Raw genomic sequence first — 21,816 nt, 5'->3', positions numbered from 1 at the left:
GATCACATCCTACTGAATGGTTGACAGGAGAAAATGGAAAGATTAATAAAGCGCCCCTGGAACCATCTGGGCAGGATGTCAGAGGGGCTTGAACCGAGGGACAAAGCGCTGCAATTTGTTTGACCTTGCTGAGTGCATGTGCTGTGGATAAGGACGAGATCAGTGAATTATCCCCTTTAATCTTCACAACGCCGCGACTTATGTGAGACTTCCTCCCATTTTAGAGATGGGGAAAGGTCTTAAGGAATGAAGGGGCCTGTTCTGTATCACACAGCCTTCAAGAGGCAGAGGACCAGGGTTTGTCCGATTCCCAGTCATGTCCTCTTAAGCCCTGTGGCAAATACCTGGAACCACGGAAATAGATTAAAGATACTGCTGGTGTAGAAATGCTAAGACTTGCCAACCAAACGACAGTGAGGTAGCTGGTGGGTTGAGAAGTGAAAGCACACTGATGCTAGCAGCCTGGGACTGGAGGTGCGCCAGGGCGGGGGTTGGGGGGCAAGAACAGACACAGGAACCCAAGAGGATTTGGCGTCGGGTGGGGGAGGCACAGGGAGCCCTGAAGAGTTTGCTCAGATGGCTGTTAGAAATGCAGTTCCTGGACCGCTGCTGCCACGTGCACACCACCCCCTCAGCCCAGTGTCATTTGTTGTCTAAAGCCTTTGTCCTGAAATCCCTACAGCAGTTTGAAAGCATCTCACCTCTTTTGCCTGCTAGACTTCTCCCAGATGTTGATGAGCTCTTCCTACAGCTATCCACCTCTGAATTTCTCACAATTTGAGTAAGAAATCACCTTGTGGAAGGACCCATTTCTCTCTGTTTCCATGCAATGAGCCATTCCTGTCCTACATTTTTGGTTCAACTTGAAAGTGATTACAATTACTCTTTACAGAAAGTAGGGATGAAATACATAAGTACTTGCTAATGAACTGGCCTCTTCTGATTCCTTACCCTTCTGAAAAACCCTTGGTCATGATTTTTATTGTCTGATTTGATCATTCTTTTGTTCCGAAAGCCTGTACCAAGTCTGTCTGGTCTAACAAGCTTCAGATTTCATTGGGCAGCTGGTATAGGAACCTATTCATGCATTCATTCTATTGTTAGAACATTGTTCCAGATTATAAGAAACCTACGAATTTCTCTAGACCTTTCAAAAATTAATAAAACAGAATTCCTGTCTGTTTTAATGTCTACTGATTTCTTCCCACTTTCCCCACGTTTACTTGCCCTCTTGCAAATCCCCTCTCCTTAACTTCCTTCCTCTCTTCTTCTCTGCTTTTCTGTTTTTTTTAGGAGGATTTATTTATTTGACAGAGAAAGAGAGTGTGCCCCCATGCGCGAGTGGGGGGAGGGGCAGAGGGAGAGAGATTCCTCAAGGAGACTCCCTGCTGAGCATGGAGTCCTTCTCGGGGCTCCATCCCAGGACCCTGAGATCATGACCTGAGTCAAAATCAAGAGTTAGACGCTTAACCAGCTGAGCTACCCGTGCACCCTTCTGCTTTTCTCTTTATGAATAAACTTTTGAGAGGCTGTCCTCTGGAATCGATGAACCCAGAATGGGCTGGACACTCCACTAATAGGCTTCAGGGTGTCCATGAACCCCCTGAAAATGGGTAAATCGTTGTGGTATATACGTATGTGAAGTTTTCTTGGGATAATGCCTATAACTTTTTATCAGACTCTCAAAGTAATTTGTGACCTTGCCCGCCCCCCCTCAGCTAAATAAGGTCAAGAAACACTTTATCTTTGGATCAAGTCTCTGTACCCTAAATCTGATTTTGATTCTCCATTAAGAAGTTAGAGAAGAGAGGGGCTCCTGGGTGGCTCAGTAGGTTAAACGTCTGCCTTGGGCTCAGGTCATGATCCCAGAGTTCTGGGATCGAGCCTCGGGGAGCCTGCTTCTCTCTCTGCCTCTGCTGCTCCACCTGCTTGCACTCTCTCGCTCACCTTCTATATCTCTCAAATAAATAAAATCCTAAAAAAAAAAAAAAGGAAAGAAGTTAGGAGAGAGATGTGTTACTTTTCTAGGATTAGCAAGATAGGAAAACCCTCCAAGTGTAATGTGATTAGATTGTTACATACTAACACCTGCAGTTTTGTTTTGTTAATGCATATTAAATTGTGATGGCTGTATCATCTCTAACTCTTCACACTCGAGGATAAATCTAGAGTGCACATTAAGTACCTCTTTTCCCAGGTCACAGAACTGTCAAGTGAAACTTCGAGAGGCAAGACTGTAAAGATGACTATCACTCTGACAAGAGAGCTGCCAGCAAGGTCCCCCGTGTGCATCCAGGTCTTCAATATCATCTTCAGAAAGTGAGGAGCTTCACACGTCTCTTTCGTTGAGGCTAGCGATGCCCTTCAGTACAGGGCCTGCGTATGACAAATCTCGAACATCTTGTGGGCCATGTGCCTGCAGCAGTGTTGTCTGCAGGGCAGTTTCCCCGTGCTTTCACGCAGCCGTGCGGTGATGTGCCCCGCAGTCCCTCACAGCCTCTCACGGGCTCCTGCCTCGTCATCCAGTGCTCTCTGAGTTGGGACAAAGAACTCAAGGGTTGTGCTGTCTCAGTGGTAGCAGGGGTGGGGGGAGTGGGGCGGGGCTGCCTTTTCTTTCTCTTCTCGTTCTGTACCCTCTCCCACCCCCCACCCAGACTGAAAAATCAGGTATGTCTGGGTTGGTCAGCTGAAAGATTTGTTATTTTCCTAGCCTCACCAGCTGCTCTGTGCCCTTGCCGCCCACCCTCACCCCCTTGCCACATGAACCCCTGGGGCAGAAGGAAGGTTGTGACTACACTGCCCGGTGTCCTTCAAACTGATGTGGGGATCACTTGCCTCAGGATCATCCGTGGGTTGTTGGGTGGAACTCCATAAAATGCAGATTTCCTAGCCCCTCACTGGACCTAGTAAAGAGAATTTCAAGAGTGGGGCCTGAAATCCACATTTTTAGCACGCTTCCCTGATGACCAGTGGGAACACAGAGGCTCGTAAACCAGTATTTTCCACACTACTAGTGTGGACCAGCAAGATGATATAAACTTTCGATGCCAGCCTTTTCCTCAATAACGGCCTCTGCACAGGAGGAAGACAGGGGGTTTGGGTTTTGCTCGGTAGGACACATAAAAGGAATCCACCCCCGCCCCCAGATATGTTATTTCTTAATTCTAGTCAGAAGTCTTGCTAAGTAGCTTTAGATCATATTCAATATCATCAGATATGGAGGCTGAGGCTCAATGACATTTGGTAGCCAAAATCATGCGGTGGTTATCTGTGTTTCCTGACTTGAAATGCTTGCACTTCCCTCGTGCAGTGGGCAGCCTCAGATCAGTGATGTGTCCAGTTCCAGAGGTGGCCAGGATTAGCTGCTGAAGAGGCAGCCATGCTATGTAGCCTCATTAGAAAAAGCCTCCCCATCTCAAAACAGGGAAGAGGCCAGGAAGAACCTTCAACCATGGCTTGCCTCACCCCATCCATGCTAACCAGAATGTGACAACCACAGTCATATTGTGACCATGTATTGATCATTGCAGTTAAGTGCAAACAGACAAAAATAATTTCAGTTGTATCGTTCTCGAATAGAATGAAGTCATAATTCTTACGTATACACTCATATGTATATTTAGCATCTAAACCTTCCAGTGCTAGAAGACGGAGAGTTCTATAGTTTCGACATATTTTTTTTTAAAGATTTATTTATTTATTTATTTGAGAGAGAGAGAATGAGAGATAGAGAGCACGAGAGGGAAGAGGGTCAGAGGGAGAAGCAGACTCCCTGCCGAGCAGGGAGCCCGATGTGGGACTCGATCCCGGGACTCCAGGATCATGACCTGAGCCGAAGGCAGTCGCTTAACCAACTGAGCCACCCAGGCGCCCAGTTTCGACATATTTTTATCAGATGTTCAGCATGGGGACAAACTTAGAATTACACTGTTATTACCTGATGTTGACCAAAGATTTAAAAAAAAAAAAAAACGTATACTTGCAGGATCTTAAAAAAGTTGGCCATGTACCAAATTGGACGGAACTTCTATAAACCTTCTGAATCAGTGGAAATTCCCCAGCACAAGTAGGTTTATTTATATTTTCTGTTACTCTGAAATTGTTATAATGTGAAGAACATAATTTACAATGCAATCTTATACCATTATGCCTCCTATGAGAGCCTCTGTGTTATGAAAACGTAATGGATTTTTTTTAATTTTCAAGTTTTTATAGAATGGAGAACGTCAGTGTGAAGCTAGCAGCCTGTTTTCTTCTATTAGTGTGCTAGATTATTACCATAAATCCTAGAAGGAGTTCAGAAACTGTGTTTTCTGTGTGTTTGACAAGTAATAATGAAAGCAAAATAAGGATGATGTTATACCACTTAGTTGAAACTCTGTTTTCTTGCTGACAGGAAATTAGCACAGCCAAAGATGGTTGATGTTGGGTAAGCAGAGGCCAGACAAACAAGTCAACTAAACGAAACTGGAATTTCCACTCTAAATGGGAAGTAGATGCTTCAGGGAAAGCCACCAGTTGTGTCTAGGATGGGTTGTTAGCTTTCCAAAATATGTGGTCAAGCTAAAGACAGGAGAGGCAAATGGTAACCCAAAGACAGATATGTAAACAAAGGAAGGAGTGCATAAAAGATAGAAAATGAGGGGTAGGCTGTTTAGCCTTCTGCCAGGTAGGGGGAAAATGGTAGGGTTTCCATATGGTAGGTGAGTGTGTCACAGGAGTCTGTATAAAGCATCTGGTTCATCTTTGTCCCTCATCCCCCGACCTGGATGAGAAGTTCTTGTGAGCTGGACTTGACGCCAGTGCATATGCTTGTCCTAAAGGCTGGCTCAGTAGCACCCCGAATGAAGTCCACAAAATAAACTGACACAATTCAAAAAAAAAAAAATTTTGCCCTTTCTTTCATGTCATTTCCATAAGTTTTTCTTATGCAGGGCTTCAGTCCGTGATAGCCCTAAATGTGAAAAGGGGCTGTAGCCTCTGCTACAGTTTCCCTTGTGTGTTTGTACATGATACCATTTAGATTATTTCTTACTCTCATGAAGTCTCTACACTGTCTACACCAGTGAGTCTGTGTGCTTTTCTGAACCTAGAGGTTTTCATGCTGGCATAGTTCACTGTATAAATTTATCAATCTTACAGCTGTGATTCTCCACCAAGGGCAGTTTTGCCCCCCTAGGGCACATTTGGCCAATGTCTCTAAGTGTTTCTGGTTGTCACAGCTTGGAGGCTGCTACTAGCATCTGGGGGGTAGAGGCCAGGGGTGCTGCCAGACGTCCTACAAGGCACAGGATAGCTCCTAACAGAGAACGATCTAGAGCGCACATTAAGTACCTACAAAATTTCAGTAGTGCCAGGGTGGAGACATGCTGCTCTGTGGGAATGTGTTTATCACAAATGTATGTTTAAAGGCACTCCAGCTAGAAATAACTAAAGTTTTAATCAGCAAGTGGAAGAAATCAGACTAAAGAAAAATTGTTTCATAAAATCTGGAAAATTAGAATGTAAAATCAGCATGTAAAAATAATTGTTTTATGATATGACATTTAAAATATGTGTTTTTAAATATTTGCTTATTTGAAGGTTGTCCCTTTGGCCTGGGTTTGCAATTTCTGTGTCACAGTTTGAAAGCAGGCTCCTCTTTACTGCTGATGTGAGTTATAAAATACTCCGGAATGAGACTGTTCTAGAATTCATGACTGGTATCTGCCAGGAAACTGGTATGTCCTGCTTTACCCAGACGTGTGAAAAACAGCTGCTTGGGCTCATTGTCCTAACAAGGTAAAAGCATGCATTTTTAAAAAATTTTTCCCTATGGAATGCATTCTTTATGCTCTTTGGGAACAGGAATAGCATTGGGGCGTTATCCTGAGCACAGACCTGATCAGTTTACTCACCTGTTTAGACCTGGCCGTTCTCTGTTGACTAGAGTTCAGACTTCCAGGAGTGGCCTCCGGGGACCCTCCACCATCTGACATGGTCCTGCGTTATCTCTAGCTGCACCCCTCCCCCACCCCCAGTAGTTTGCATTTTGCTGCTTCAGTGCCTCTGTCGGGATTTTCCACCCCGAATTCTGACTTTTAAATTTCTACTTGACAAAATCCAGCTCAAACCTTACTGCTTTTCTGGAGCCTTTGCCTGTCCACTCAGTTGGAAGTACTCAGTTCCCTCCCCTGTGCTGTTCTGATTGCTCACAGCCCCCTCTTTATAGCCATTTTATTTTGTTTTATCACATCACAGGTGAGAACATTAGGTCCACGGCTCTTCTTATCTGTAGAGTATGAGATCTTTAAGGCTGAGACCTTTCCAGTCCTTAGACTTGTCTATATATAATTTGCCCACAGTGCACATTGAACTGAATTAAACACAAATTAGGTTACTTCCTGAGTACCAGAAAGCTCACCATGTACTGTGGCTAGTCCACAGATAGGTCTTTTAGAGGACATGCTAGCCTTCTCCTAATCTGGTTTGGAATTTCCACTTAAAGTTGTTTTTCTGGGTTATACAGCAGGGAGGTGGGACTGGTTGAATTGCGCACTATCCTGGATGAGAAGGCCACCCTCGTGTCCCACGGTCCAGATGGTCATGAATTAGCATATCACACTGTTCCAAAGTAACCTTGCAAAGTACCCAGAACCTAGGAGAAACCTGACAAGGAGGTTTCTGTCCCAAGGCTGGGGCAGCGTGTGAGAATATTGCAGGCCACACAGTGCCGTAGGGGAAAATAGAGCTTAGAATGATTTTATCCAGCCTACTTTGCAGTTTCACTAAGGGCCAGCCCCAGATGGGAGATTAAGTGGGATACTCAGATTGCATGGTTGATCAGTCTTCTTTGGGTGCTTTTCTTTTTTCTCTTTCTTTCTTTCTTTCTTTCTTTTTTTTTTTTTTAAGATTTATTTATTCATTTTAGAGAGAGCTGGAGTGGGGCAGGGGGACAGGGAGAGGGACATGGAGAGAGAGAATCCCCAAGCGGACTCTCCACTGAGTGCAGAGCCTGATGCGGGGCTCGATCCCAGGACACTGGGAGATCATGACCTGAGCCGAGATCATGACCTGAGCCAAGGTCAAGAGTTGAACGTTTAACCGACTGAACCACCCAGGCGCCCCTTGTTTGGGTCCTTTTTATCAGAACTATCTGGGAGCTGAAAAACTCTGAATGGCACCAGAAGCTGATGGGAAAGTTTTGAGCAATCCTTTAGCCTTTGAACATAGAAGAATAATTTTATAATGAAGTTAAAAGTGTCTCTCAGTGAGAAAGATTGTGGTCTAATGACTTTCTCACCAGTTTTGTTGGAATGTGGAGGTTTTCCTGTATACTGAAGAGTTAATGAATGCTTTTCTCAGATAAAAGCTGGTCATTAAAAAAATGACTATTCGTGTATTACTGTTGTAATTTCTGAAATTCTGGGGTCTAATACTTTGAATTATAACTGTAGTGAAATAGCCACTTCGTCTTGTATGATTTGGGAAAAACGTTTAAAGATGTCCTTGCGTTTCCCAGATACAATAACAAAACCTATCGCATCGATGACATTGACTGGTCGGTGAAGCCCACACACACCTTCCAGAAGCAGGACGGCACTGAGGTCACCTACGTGGATTACTATAAACAGGTTGGACTTTTTTTTATTTTACTCTCATCTCTCTTCCTCTTTGCTTAGAGAAGTCTCCCCGTTCCTTTCCAAACCTAACAAGTCCCCCAAACTGTCAGTCTGAGTCTGTTTCTGACATCATTCTTTGACTTGTCCCTTCCCCTCCGCCCGCACCTTCCCTGGCTTGGCTCAGACCCTCATCCTGTCTCCTGTTCTCCTTCTTCCTGTAGTCTGAGGAATTTCCCTTCAAAGCATATCTGATAATGTCCCTTCCCTGCTTAAAATATTTCTGCGACTCTCTAGTGCTTTAGAAGCTGGATCTGAACTCCCAGGCAGAGCCCTTTTATGATCTGGCCACTCCCTGCCTCCTGAACCTCCTCTCTTACCACTTGGGTTTCCTTTGTACGCTCTGCTGTGCTTCCCGTTTCTGGTTCCTTGGGTCAGTTACTCCCCTGTGCATTCCCGTTCACGCTCCTTCCTCCTCTTGGGCACCCCTGCACAGCCAGCCAATCACTGACCACCCTTCCATCCACAGCTCAGCTGTCAACTCTTAAGGGAGCCCCGTGGCGCTCTCCCCAGGGGCCCCTTCCTGCGGTTGGTGGCATCACATTATCACGGGCAGGATGTGAATGTTCTGATTTCCCTCCTGAACTTGGAGCTCTTTATTTCGGTATACTCAGGGCTAGCACAGCGCCTTGCACATAGCAGGGACTCAAATATTTGCCTCTGGGAGCTGGCTTCACGACTTGTCACCATTACCTCTGCCTCCACCTTCCATCCGCAGTTCCTTCCAGAGGCTCCTTCTCTTTAACGTACAGTCGTATTTCAGTCTCCAAAATCTCACAGATGTTTTCAAAAACAAAAACAAACACATAGCAAGAACTCTTCCTTTCTACACCTTCCAGAAAAGCTTTTTCCCCCCTCTCCTTAGCTGATTTCTTTGGAAGGTCATCTTCATTAGCTCCAAGCACCTCTTCTGTTATTCTCCCTGAAACCTCCGTAGTCTGGCATCTGGTCTGCTGCTATGGAAATAGCTCTCTGAAGGTCAAATTCAGCTACCATTCTTATTCTGAGGGGCTTTTGGTGGCACTTGACACCAATGACCCCTCCCACGTGGCTGGAGCAGCTCCCCTGGTGGCTCTCTGCCAGATTTTGTTCCAGTCTCAGCCTCCTGAGCTGTTTCCCCTTCCTTTTCCCCACACGGTAAATACTGTTATTCACTATGACTCCCTCATACAGATCTGATCTTATCTCGAGACCTCTCAAACGGAGTATTTTTGCCTTGCCCTCATTCCTAAATTATAGACTCATCTCCATTTTCAGGCCACATTTGCATGAATGACCTGCAGGCATCTCAGATTAGCATCATTCATACTGAATTCATTGTCTTTCCCACTCCCATTTCTCCTTGGGAGTTCAGCCTCTCTTGTTCTCATCTGCCTCCTTTGTGCTTGGATTCTCCCTGGAACCCGTCCCTCTTCCCCAGCCCTATCACCACTGCAGGAATACAGGACACCTCACCAATTCCCATCTGGGGGATTTTGGTCACGCCTTTTTGGTGTCCTTGCCCCAGCTCTGTCTGCACTGTGACCATCATCCTCACTGCCACCAGAGGGATCCTCCTGAAATGCCGCCCAGAAGGGTGGTTAAGAGCATTAGCAATGGAATAAGGTAGTCCTGGCACTGGCCGTGTGACCTGGAGAAAAGCACTAAACTTGGGAGTGTCCTGTGTAAAAGGGAGCCACTGATCTGCCTTTGTGGTGTAGCGCAAACACCTGAGTGAGGTGACCATGCCTACAGACCTTTTAGCGGGGTACTTGCACACGGTGAGCACTGGCTACATGGAGGAGACCCGCCCCTCTTTTCCTAGCCTCCCCTTCTTCACCTCTAGCATCACACCCTTTGATCCTGGCTCACCTTTTAGCCTCGTCTCTCCCCGCCTTGCCACCAGGCACCCCATGCTGCTGTCCCCCCATCCACTCGCTGTCGCTAAGCGTTTCTTAGCCTGTGCTCATGTTTGCTAGACATCTGCACCAGCCCACACTTTCACACCTTTCCCCTTCAGCACCAGCTGATGCCCTAGCTTTGAGGTCAAATGTCACCTCATTTGTGAAGTCCTCTCTGACCTTGCTTCCTGTCACATTCACAGAAGAGCTAGCCATTCTCTTCTCTGAGCACTTGTTCCACACATTGCACGTTGCTTCTAAAATGTCTGCCTTGCAGAAGAGGGATGGTGTTTGGCTAACCCCTGATGAATAGTGCCTACCAAAGCATCTTGTGCATCATGTGCTCCATAAGTGTTTGTTTATTAAACACCAAGTTTGTTGAACATATCGGTTTCTTTCTTGCCTGGGTAAATGTGTTCTTTGAACAGAGGTATTTTTAGGATCTGTGACATTCTGAAAAGGGAATCCATGGTAAAATCCCACTCACTTTGTGATGAGTTGTGGTTCACTGCATGTTTATTGTAATTAGGGAGAAAAAAAGAAATTGTGCCAATTCTAGAATGTCTTCCTCTCTGTCTCAAGGAAGGAACACTAAATTACTACGTAGTCAACTCTCACAGTGGACATCTTGATATTAGCCTTTATATTTCCCTATTTTATCTTGTGAAAAACATTTTCAAATGCTAAGAAAATTAGGACAAGGGAGAGAGTAAAGTTTACTTTATGATATAGCTTAGGGGACAGAATTTTTGGCCATGTCCCAGGGTGAATACAATACCCTCTTTCTGTAACATGCCCCAGCTTTGCTACCGGGACTCTTTATACTCCCATGTTTTCTTCAAGGTGCTCTTTTGGACTCTGCCTCCTTCACGAAGCCTTTCCTGATTTACCAGCTATAAATTGTTTCACTGCCACCCCCACCTTCCTCCCCAGGCACCCAGTACTGAATGGTGAACAAGCAGAGGTTCCCAAGTCTTATGGGATAAATCCTGGCTGTACTAATTTCCAGTTATGGGACCTTGGGAAAGTTGTTTAATTTCTCGTGGGTTTCCTCATCTGTGGAGGGGATGATGATAGTATCTGACTCATAGGTGTGGTGTTAAGATTAAATGAGGAAAAATACAAGTGCTTAGCATATCATTATTGGTGCTCCTCATCTCCTTTGCTTCGCAGAGAGTGTAGTTATGTGTAAGGTAGGGCTGTACCTCTCATCCTTGTGTCCAAAAGCTCCTGGAACATGACAAGAGGTACACACGAGATGTGTACTGAATTAATGAAGTCATGTATAAAAACTCTCCTTCTGTGAAGACTTCCCCAAGCTTTTTAGCTGGAGCATTAGTTGCAAACAGCCCTTCAAACTGCAATTTCCTGGACTGTTTTTTATTTTAATGACTAGAAGTCCTTATTGAATGGAGAAACTCTCACTTCTCGCTTCCTTAATTATAATTATTGATGTCAGCATCACATAGTGCCCAGACATTTTGTAAATTATAATTCAGTTGTTCTGTCATGAATGTTGAGTTAATTATACTGGAAATGAGTGTTAATTGGAACCTTTGCTGTTGGAAAGGAAATGAACTTTTGGCAAGGTGAGAATGTGGAAATTCAAGGGGGGTGGGATGGGGATGAACAGCAGAGGGCTCATTATAAATCAGACACCATGCTAGTGGTTTATGTCAGACGCCTCTGAGCTACTGTCCCCCTCATTTCATGCCTGAGGAAAGGTAAGAAGCTTCCCCAGTGTCACAGTCCAATGAAGTAGAAGAGCCAAGGATCAGATTTACATTCGTCAGACTTCAGAGCTGCTTCCCTAATAACATCACGCAGTTCTGGAAATCAGGGCAGTCATGCTTTTTTGGGAAGTGGAGCTGACTCAATATAACTCTTGCCTCCAATTTTAGAAATTTTCAGAATGAAGACAGATGCCCGGAGCAGGTTGGTTATGCACGGAGCAGTCCGCCTCAGTCATCAGTAGTGGGAATGCTGACACTGAGTCAGCTCCAGGGGGGGCCTTTTACGTACAGAGCCGGCTGGAGGAGATTTGGACCTGGGAGGAAGCAAGGAAATAATCTTTTTTTCTTTTTCTTTTTAAAAAGTGTTGCATTATAAAGGCTAATCATTAAAATCATAAAAAAGACCCTGAGAAGTGAAAGTTGAGTCCTGGGAAGGAAGTAGAAATGAGTGGGTAACCGTAGGGATTGGTAGGGATTTTTCTTTTCTTTATTGAGGAGATTTGCTCATCTGTTCATTTTGGGATTAGCTTGTTGCTTATAAGCGAGGATGCTCATTTTACAGTGTTTCCATACTAACTTTTCCCTCATTAATCTTGCATCCTGTAGCAATATGATATTACTTTATCCAACCTAAACCAGCCAGTGCTTGTGAGTCTGCTGAAAAGCAAGAGAAATGACAACCCTGAGGTTCGGGTGGCCCACCTGATCCCCGAGCTCTGCTTTCTAACAGGTAACGTTTATGCTTTACACTCTAGCGGTCAGGCTCTTAATCCCAGGCTCGGCAGAACCTCCCCCAGCTTTCGGGGTGCCAGAGCATTCATTTAACCCATGCAGGTGGGCTTGTGAAGTGATGTGTTTGACAGAGGAAGTGGGAGGACAGAGAGCGCTTTGGGGGTCGTTTGGCACAGGAAGAGTGATACGTTTTCCTTATTTCATGTATTCCATTTGTTACTTTGACATAAAATAGGCCCCCAGAGATGTTCCTAAAACCAAGCTTCTCTCTTTTTTTTTTAACGTGCACTCTTCACTTCTTTATTTATGTATTTGAAACCACGTAATTGAGGTAATGATTGACATGTCGAAAGCTGTGCATATTTAGGGGAGCCCGGGTGCTCAGTCGGGGTTAAGCGTCTGACTCTTAGTATCAGCTCAGGTCATGTTCTCAGGGTTGTGAGTTTGAGCCCCGTGTTGGGCTCCATACTGGGTGCGGAGCCTACTTAGTAAAGAAAAAAATACCTAATGAAAGCTGTACATATTTAATGAATACAACTGGACGAGTTTGAGGTAAGTGTACACTTAGAAAAACATCATCCTCATCAAGGTCGTAGACCTATCTATCCTTCACCTCCCAAAGTTTCTTACTTCCCCAATTATTTATTATTATTATTATTTTGACACACACTATTCTATTTAACTTCCATGTAATCTTTATGAAAATCCCTATGATTTAGGTATAATTACTGTCTCCATTTTATAGTTGAGGGAGCCAAAGCTTCCAGCTTGCTCTTAGTCCTATGCCTTTTAATAGGCAGAATTTAGGATTTTTAAGAAAGATTTTACTTATTTATTTGAGAGAGAGAGTAAGAGAGAGAGAGAATGAGCGGGGGGGGCAGAGGGAGAGTGAGCGAGAGAGAGCGAGAGAAGAGAGAGACATAGACATGAAGGGGCGCAGGGGCAGAGGGAGAGGGAGAAGCAGACTCGCCGCTGAGCAGGGAACCTGATGCGGGGCTCGATCCCAGGAGTCTAGGATCATGACCTGAGCTGAAGGCAGACGGTAACTGACTCAGCCACCCAGGCGCCTCAGAAGTGAGGATTAACTTTTACCTGTCCAACTTCAGATCTTAATTTCTTTCTTATGGTACTTCTTATCCCAGAATAAGCAACGGGCTTCTAGGGAGTCGGTGGAGCTTGGAACCAGAAACCTTTCCAATGGTGTTATCTAATTAGAGTGAGCTAAAAGGGAGTAGCCAAAGAACCAGTTTGAGTTACTTTATTTGGGAGAGACTCTAGAGGTGCTAGTAATTTAATAAGAGACAAGTTCTCCAGGTTAAACTTTTCTAATTCAGGAGTAGTTTACAAATGGTAACACCATGTGTGCTGTTACCTCAGGGCCTTTGCATTAGCTGTTCCCTGTGCCTGAATATTCTTTCCAAAAAATTTATTAATTTATCTTTTTAATCCCAGTACAGTTAACATACAGTGTTATATTAGTTTCAGGTGTACGATGCAGTGATTCCACGGTTCTATGCATTGCTCAGTGCACATCATGATGAGTGTGCTCTTAATCCCCTTCGCCTGTTTCACCCATCCCCCACCTCCCCTTTGGCAACCACCAGTTTGTTCCTTATATTTAGGAGTCTGTCCTTTTGTTTGTCTCTTTTTTTTCTTTGTTTTTTTGTTTGTTTTGTTTCTTAAATTCTACGTATGTGTGAAATCATATGGTATTTGTTTTTCTCAGTCTGACTTAATTCACTTGGCATTATACTCTGTAGCTCCATCCATGTTGTTACAGATGGCAATATATCATTCTTTTCTATGGCTGAATAGTATTCCATTGTGTATGTATGTGTGTGTGTGTATATATATATATATGCATGTATATATGTGTGTGTGTGTGTGTGTGTGTATCTCATCTTCTTTAGCCATTCATCTGTTGATGGATATTTGCTTCCATATTTTGACTGTTGTAAATAATGCTGCAATAAACATAGGGGTGCATATATGTTTTTGAATTAGTGTTTTCCCTTTCTTTGGGTAAATACCTACTAGTGGAATTACTGGATTATATTAAACCAAGCTTCTCTCCAGCATTTTTGAGCTTCACTAGTATAGGAAGCAATAGGACTTTGATTTTCTTCAGGTACATTGTGTGGTGCCAAAATGATCCTTGTTTTCTTTTTGCATGAGTTCTTTCTAGAAGGTAATTCTAACTATACAGTAGAATCTGAGTAACTGTCTCGAGCACTTTTAATCATGTTCATTTGATTAATAAACTGGGACTAAGCAAGGAGGACTTTTACATTTTGTTATCAGTGTGTATATATTTATTTCATAATTAGAAAAATTAATAAGGATATAATTCTTGAAGGGAGGGATGCTCATTCTTAATGGTATTCTGATATTCTGGATCTGCACAGTCCTGTATGGTAGCCACTGGCCATGTGCATTTATTGAGCCCTCAAAATGTGGGGAGGGCTGTGAGTGTAAAATAAAAACTGGATTTCTAAGACTTAGTGTGAAAAAAACAAGGAAAATAGCTCATTAATTTTTTAATACTGATTTTATGTTGAAATGATAGCATTTTAGATATATTAAGTAATATATTATTCAAATAACTTCTTGTTTCTTTTTGGCTTTTTTAAAGAAGATCTATTTATTTTAGAGAGTGAGAGAAAGTGAGCAGGGGGAGGGGCAGAGGGAGAGGGAGAGAATCTCAAGCAGACGCTGCACAGAGCTAGATGCGGGGCTCCATCTCACGACCCTGAGATCATGACCTGAGCTGAGATCAAGAGTCGGATGCTTAACTGACTGAGCCACCCAGGTGCCCCTCTTTTTGGTTTTTTTAAATGTGGTTGCCAGAAAATTTAGAATGACATGAGTGGCTTGCATTTTATTGGGACAGTGCTATCCATATGCTAGATCTGAGTCAATTTAAGTGCAAAGCTTAAAATCTGCCTGAGCTGGGCTGGGTTACATTGCATGCTGTTCATTTTCCCCCTTGTTTTCATTTCCATTAATAGGGCTGACCCGCCAGGCAACCTCTGACTTCCAGCTGATGAAGGCCGTGGCTGAAGAAACACGCCTCAGCCCTTTGGGAAGGCAGCAGCGCCTGGCCAGGCTTGCTGACGACATTCAGAGGTACTGGGTTGCTTTGCTGGGGCCAGAGTGTATCCTGCCTAAGGCCTGGTTTATGGAGTTGGATCGTTTACAGAATGTTTCATTCCTTGATGGAATGCCTCTTTGCTACTGACTCAGAGCAAGGCACTTTTGGATTGTGTAGTCCAGAGCCAGAGGTTCATCCCTGATGCCTCAGGACCACAGACTGCGCGGAGGTGGTTGGAGCCCATGCTGGCCAAAGTACCATCTGGCTTCAACTAGATGACCCTCCTCTCCTCTGTTTTAATACATGGAGGTTTTGGATAAACAACTGAATGAAGAAAAGGGTTGTAGTTTAAAAAACAAAACACAACCACACCAAGCCCCCCATATTCGGGGTTGAGAATGTTCAGATCTTAATATAGTGGCCTCAGCACACTGATTATTAGAAAAATTCTACTGTGTAGTCCTTAAACTTAGGAATACCTTTGCGCCCTTTGGTTTAGCCCATCTACCCTCACACTGAATTCCTGTCCTCATTCTGACAGTTTGATGTCACCCGGAATGCTGATACTGAGCTGCTCTTGGTTCTTCCTTCTGACGTACTAAAACTTCACTGTCCAGTGCTCTAGCCCCGTGTAACTATAGGACATGGGAAATGTGGTTAGTGCCTTGAAGTGTGGTTAGTATCTTGAAATGGTCACATTTTGAATTTACTGGGTTAAAGAACATGTATTTTCAAAATAATTTTACTTGACAATTTCTACTTTTTTAATGCAGCTATTAGAAAATTTAAAAAATTACATACGTGGGTTGCTTTATATTTTGCTGGACAACATCGTAGAATGGTCTTTTTTCTTTAAAGATAAAAAATTTGGAGGACACATTTGGAAACTTACAGAAACAGAAAGAAATGCATGTGTATGTATACTCAGTAAATATTTGTCTCATGCATGAATGAATCATAATTGAATGGTGTATATTGTCTCAGATATTGTCAAATGCATATAATCATGTATAATCATGTTCTTTTTAGGAAAATGGCATAGTACCGTACATCATGTTTTGTAGCTTGCTTTTTCTTGAATATTTCCACATGGTAAATGTGCATCTCTGTTATGCTCATGGACTCATAGTTTTTCATTTTATGGCTACACTTTATGTCATTTATCCTGGACATTCCCCAGACTTAACGCCTACTTGAGACATTTCCTGGTTCTCTCCCCCTTATTCTGGGCTGTGGATTACTCTTCCTGACGCCTCTCCTTGCCACCTTTCAGGAATCCCATTCACTTCAATCCAGTTTCTTGACCTGTGATCACTTCACCCGTCTCATCTTGAGCAGATAGTATCTGAAGCAAAATAATTAATTCAAAGTATTCCGTGTGACCGGACCAGACATAGCATTACTAGATGGAAATAATGAGCTGTTGCAGAGAGTCCGTGTAAAGAGGTTTGAGCTCCCCTAAAGAGAGAGGGGAAGCTTTGCACAGTAAAGCACGAGTCTCGTCAGTCTCTCTAGTGAGTGCCTGGCTCCCCGTGTGCCAGCTACCATAATGGAGGCCAGGAGGCAAAGTCGACATGCTTGCTTTCCTGAAGGAACTGACAGCTTACTAGAGATGACCATATATCGTAATCCAATGAGATTACACATCAACTATGATCAAGGTTTACTAAGTTATAAACTTAAGAGTACCATACAAATATAAAGCAGTGATTACTACTGACACTAATCTTCTCTTCACGATCTTCCTCCTGCCCTGTCTCTCCTATGAACCTTCGGAAGCCCGAGTCCATATGTTCCCTTCCTTTGTCATCTTTCATCCACTCCTAAGCCAACTAATTCAGATATTCCCAGAAGACATCTCCACATGCGGAGTCTCCATAATATCTCTTTATTAACACGTTTATTATTGGGAAAAATGACTAACATCTATTGAGCACACCACTCCTAAGCCAGCTAATTCAGATATTCCCGGAAGACATCTCCACGTGCAGAGTCTCCATAATATCTCTTTATTAACACGTTTACTGTTGGGAAAAATGACTAACATTTATTGAGCACACAAACTGTGGTAGCAGTTTCCATGTCAGCTTAATCTTTCCATCAACCCTCTGAAGTAGCTAGGATTATTATCCCTACATTTTACCAGTAAGGAAACCATAGCTTTAAAGGATTTGATCTTACTCAAGGTTACATGTTATGAAATGTCGGCACTAGGAGTTAAACCCCGGTCTGTCTGGCTCACAGGCCCATTTTGCCGACCAAGGCACCACACTGGAAACCTTCTCCATCTCTGCATGTCCCAAATGGGTTCAGTTGTCCCATCATTCGTTTGAGCAGGGGAAAAAGATGGTGAGTAGAAATAGAAGTCAGGAATCCTAAAAAAAATAAATTAGTCTCCGAATAATTCAGTAAGTTATAATTCTCTCTCTAATGGTTTAAAGTCTTCAGAAAATGATTAATGATTTAAAACTCAACTCTATCAACAGAAACAAGGATGCTCGTTTTGAACTGGAGACCTGGGGGCTGCATTTTGGTTGCCAGATGTCTCTGACTGGGCGGGTTTTGCCTTCAGAAAAAATATTAATGCAAGACCGTGTAGTAAGTACTGTGATTCTGTTTTCATTTAAAAGTATTTGCTTGAATATGTGTACGTTTGACCATATGCAAGAGTGACTAGTGGTCTTCTAATAGTCATTTGGTTTCTCCATGTCCATGTAAAGTATTTGCTTGAATATGTGTACGTTTGACCATATGCAAGAGTGACTAGTGGTCTTCTAATGGTCATTTGGTTTCTCCATGTCCACGTCCTTCCTAAAGGTCCTAAACCTTGAGGTCCCCTTTGTTTTCCTTTTCAATCTGAGTGTACTTGTGAGGACTTAGCACCCACTGGACCTGATTTAGGTCAGTGTGGTTTGGTTTCTCATTTAATGACGAATTAGAAAAATGGCATTTCAAGCTATGACATTTCAAACACGCCCACCTATTATTAGGTGTTGTAGTACTCTCTCTCTCTCTCTCTCTCTCTCACACACACACACACACACACACACAATCCATAGTACCTGAGAAAATGTTTTAATTGGTGAGAGTTAATTCCAATAGACTATGTTTCCTGATACCAGGGTTCTTTCTTTCCCTCCAAAGTAAAATGCTGCTCGGTTGGCATCAACATGAAGGAATGCGCCCAGAGCCCATCCCCAGCCCATCCCCAGGGAGAGGGGCATTCTGAAACCTGAAGAGACACCTCTTTCAGGCTTCAGTTGAAGAAATGAACCTATTTTGTACAAAAATGGCATTATCTTTCTACTTTCCCCTCTGTTTTGCTCGTTTTTAAAGCCAGTTATATATTTCATTTTTAAAGGCCCTCTTCTCATCTTTCTCTGATATAATAAGCTGACATGTCTGAACGAATGTAACTGAGCGACGGAAGTTTCGTGTTGGTGGCATGGGAATTTTTCATCATTTCTATAATCTATCCAAGTTACCAAAACCCTCACTGGAGAAGCTGAGGAAAAACTACTTTTAAAAACAAAACAGAACCAAAGTTTATAAAGTACCAAAAAGTAGGCCCCATTAAGATTTTGGTCAGGAGTCAGTAAAGAGAAGCTCAGTTTCAGTTCCACATATGAAGTAGGATTTAAATATTTAATATGATCTGTCTCAGCATCTCTGTAAGCAAAATCATATTTCTCAGAGCTATTTTGTTGCATTTCTTTAGCATGGAAACAGGTCTTCTTAAGAGAAGGGGCGCTAAAATGGGAGAACCCGCCCCCTAGCGGTGGTCATGGGCTTCTGGACCAATGCTTGCTTTTCTGAACTTGGGTTCTAAGAACTGAGTAGACTAAAGGTGACAGGCCTCAGAGTGTCTTGGGCAGTTGTCCCGGGTCTTCCACCAGCCCATAACAAGTACGAGTGGAGGTGCTCCTCATGCTGGTTGTAATGGAAAGAATGAACCGTGACTCCAGAGAGAACCGTTGATGGAGGGCTAAACTTTCCCCTTCGTTCTTTAAGGTTGCTTCGGAACTGACCCTGCCTGGCCACCTAATGACAGGGCATTATGAGGGTGCCTGTGGTTGGATTTCAGAGTGTTGGTGGAAAGTACAATGGTCTTGATTGCAATGTCAGGAAGACCGATCTAAATCTGTCACTGGTACCAACTGACTCCATAATGTCTCTCAGCCATAGCTTTGGAGTCTGTAAAACAAGGGGATTGTAATACTTCTTAAATGTTCATGTTCTGATGAATGACAGGGAACATGTTAACATGCAGATTCCGATCCAGTGGGTCTGGGATGGGGCCCAGAACTCTGCATTTCTGACAAGCTCTCAGTAGATAGCCATGCTGAGCAGCAAGGGATTCGATTACAGTGTGGTCCTTTTCAATTCTAACAGTGGCTCTTCCTGGCTCACTATACCAAGGACGTTTCCATCCAATTCTGGTCTGTGGAAATAAGCAGAAGGCTAGTAACCAATCTAAAATCTCCACTTTTCAGTGCAGGGAGCTTAGTTTTCCTGGTCACTTGGGGGGAGGAGTGGGGGAGGGACCATCCAAGAATGAGAAAGGTGGTTGTGCCCTGGCCTCATCTTTGTTCCTAGACATAGCTACTCCTGGCATATGGTATGTTCTTAACTGCCCTGTAGTGTTTGTGAGTTGTAGTTGGATAACCTGGAGTATCAACAGTCAGCATTTTCTTTCGGATAGCTTTATGTCTAAGGAGACCAAATTAGACAGCCCACTTGCCTGAGGCATTTGTATTAAAGGGCATCGATCTTAGAGCTAGAAGGGAACCTAGAGATCTTTGAACCAGACACCTTTCTTTGCACGCAGCAGAGGCCCACAAGGTAAAGGGATTTGCCCACCCGTCTGCAGTCAGAGAGTGGCTGACCTGTAGTGATGCTCAGATGCCTCCCCTTCCAGGAAGCCCACGTAGTCTGTCCAGATGTGCAGTGCTTGGATCAGTGTTTTAAGTCTCTGAATAGCAAACTGTACTAAATAGGTCTCTTACAACAAATGTGGACCATCTTAGCACAATCTTAACTGCTCTCTGAATAAATGTGTTCAACTCTTTCATGATCATTATTTTTTTCAGTGTCAACCTGGATCTGCTGCTGAGTGGTCCAAGGATATGCGAAATTGCAAGATTTTAAGTGCACGGTCTTTGAATAAATGGTTGGTTATATGTAGCAACAGAGATGAAAATGTGACCGAGGATTTTCTGCACTGCTTGAGGAGAGTTGGAGGTTCCATGGGATTTAATGTGGACTACCCCAAAATGTGAGAATACACAGAAAATCATCCCAACTGTTTTCATCTATTAATTTGGTTTAGTTAGAAGATCAGAAACGATGGCTGATGTAGCTATAAAAGCTTTATCTCAGGAAAGTCTCCTAATATAAAGTACCAAGAAAATAGTTATAAGTAGATAGATTTTGTAGTGACTGAAGTTTTATACAGTTAAAATATATTTTATGTTGGTCTTTGTAAAACTGTTTTCATAGTTCTTTAGGCAATAGTCTCATTACCCCCAAGATCTTTTCAGTACTAGTTGGGCCATAAATCCTTAATAAATCCATTAACTTTTTTTTCCTTAATTCTTTCATATCAGTTGTTTATAAAACTTAATAGGAAACAGGATATTGAAAAATATAAAAGTTGCATTTCCTGACTTATTTGATAGATTCCATGCTTTAAAATTTAATGTAAGAAAGAGGGGGACCTGGGTGGTATAGTCGATTAAGCGTCTGACTCTTGGTTTCGGTTCAGGTTGTGATCTCAGAGTCATGAGCTCGAGCCCCACATTGGGCTCTGCGCTGGGCATGGAGCTTGCTTGAGTTTTTCTCTCCCTCTCCCTCTGCCCCTGTATCCCACTCATTCTCTCTCTCAAATAAATACCCTTTTAGAAGATTTAATATAAAAATAGATCTGAAATAAGCTTTTCTGATTCTGTTACTGTAATAGAAGATTATTTAGTTTCTGGGCATTTAGTCTTTGAACATTTATTGTCTACTGTATACTAGATGCTGTGCCATTTGTTGGGGATGTGAAAGATAAATTGCTTTCAGTTTAGTAAGGGATCTCTACATACACAATTACTCAAAATTGGATATTGTTTGCTTTAGAAAAGCAATAAAATTGGTCATGCCTCGTTTTATTGAGCTTGATATGAGGAATGCATACTCTTTTTGTTGCTGTTATTGTGGAGGGGCAAATGTCCTAATTGGCAAGGTGGGAAGTTATTCTTTAAACACGTGGTTACTAATTAATTACATCAGCAGTACAAGCATTGTTGAAAACCAAAGATGTCCCCAAAGTCTCATTTTACGCTGTAGTTTAGAATGCATCTCTTACCACATCTGTTAACAAATCACCTGGTTTCAGTTTCACCTGCTCTAATTTCTCTTAACCCAGGAGCTAAAAAAGCAGGAAAAGATGAATGAAACAAGCCCAAGTCACAGACCCTGGGATGACGGTGCAAGCTCTTTCTTATGTGAATTCTACGCACAAGCCCGTGCCGTGTTCTGTTCTTAGCCTGTTTTATTTGAAAGGCCATATTTTATTCCATCCTTTTATCTTTCCCATGAAGTATCCATTTCCCTTTTTTCTTTCTTTCTTTCTTTCTTTCTTTCTTTCTTTCTTTCTTTCTTTCTTTCTTTCTTTCTTTCTTTTTCTTTTTCTTTCTTTCTTTCTTTCTTTCTTTCTTTCTTTCTTTCTTTCTTTCTTT

At 42.9% G+C, this 21,816-nt stretch overlaps 1 protein-coding gene across 1 annotated transcript in view; it reads left to right on the top strand.

The window, feature by feature from the left end:
- Positions 1–21,816, top strand: part of PIWIL4 (piwi like RNA-mediated gene silencing 4) — a 44,278-nt gene that overhangs the window by 9,107 nt on the left and 13,355 nt on the right. The window contains exons 5-12 of the mRNA XM_073887136.1: positions 2,198–2,319; positions 3,986–4,066; positions 5,584–5,781; positions 7,502–7,613; positions 11,878–12,001; positions 15,012–15,129; positions 17,581–17,692; positions 20,185–20,369. Of these exons, the coding sequence (XP_073743237.1) occupies positions 2,198–2,319; positions 3,986–4,066; positions 5,584–5,781; positions 7,502–7,613; positions 11,878–12,001; positions 15,012–15,129; positions 17,581–17,692; positions 20,185–20,369 (1,052 nt within the window). The remainder of the gene's footprint in view (positions 1–2,197; positions 2,320–3,985; positions 4,067–5,583; positions 5,782–7,501; positions 7,614–11,877; positions 12,002–15,011; positions 15,130–17,580; positions 17,693–20,184; positions 20,370–21,816) is intronic.

Source organism: Callorhinus ursinus, unplaced genomic scaffold (assembly GCF_003265705.2).
Source record: "Callorhinus ursinus isolate GAN/ISIS: 27379988/994484 unplaced genomic scaffold, GSC_fseal_2.0 scaffold76, whole genome shotgun sequence".
Taxonomy (NCBI): Eukaryota; Metazoa; Chordata; class Mammalia; order Carnivora; family Otariidae; genus Callorhinus; species Callorhinus ursinus.
Note: the sequence above shows the minus strand (reverse complement) of the source record. Positions and strands in the feature narration are given on the sequence as shown.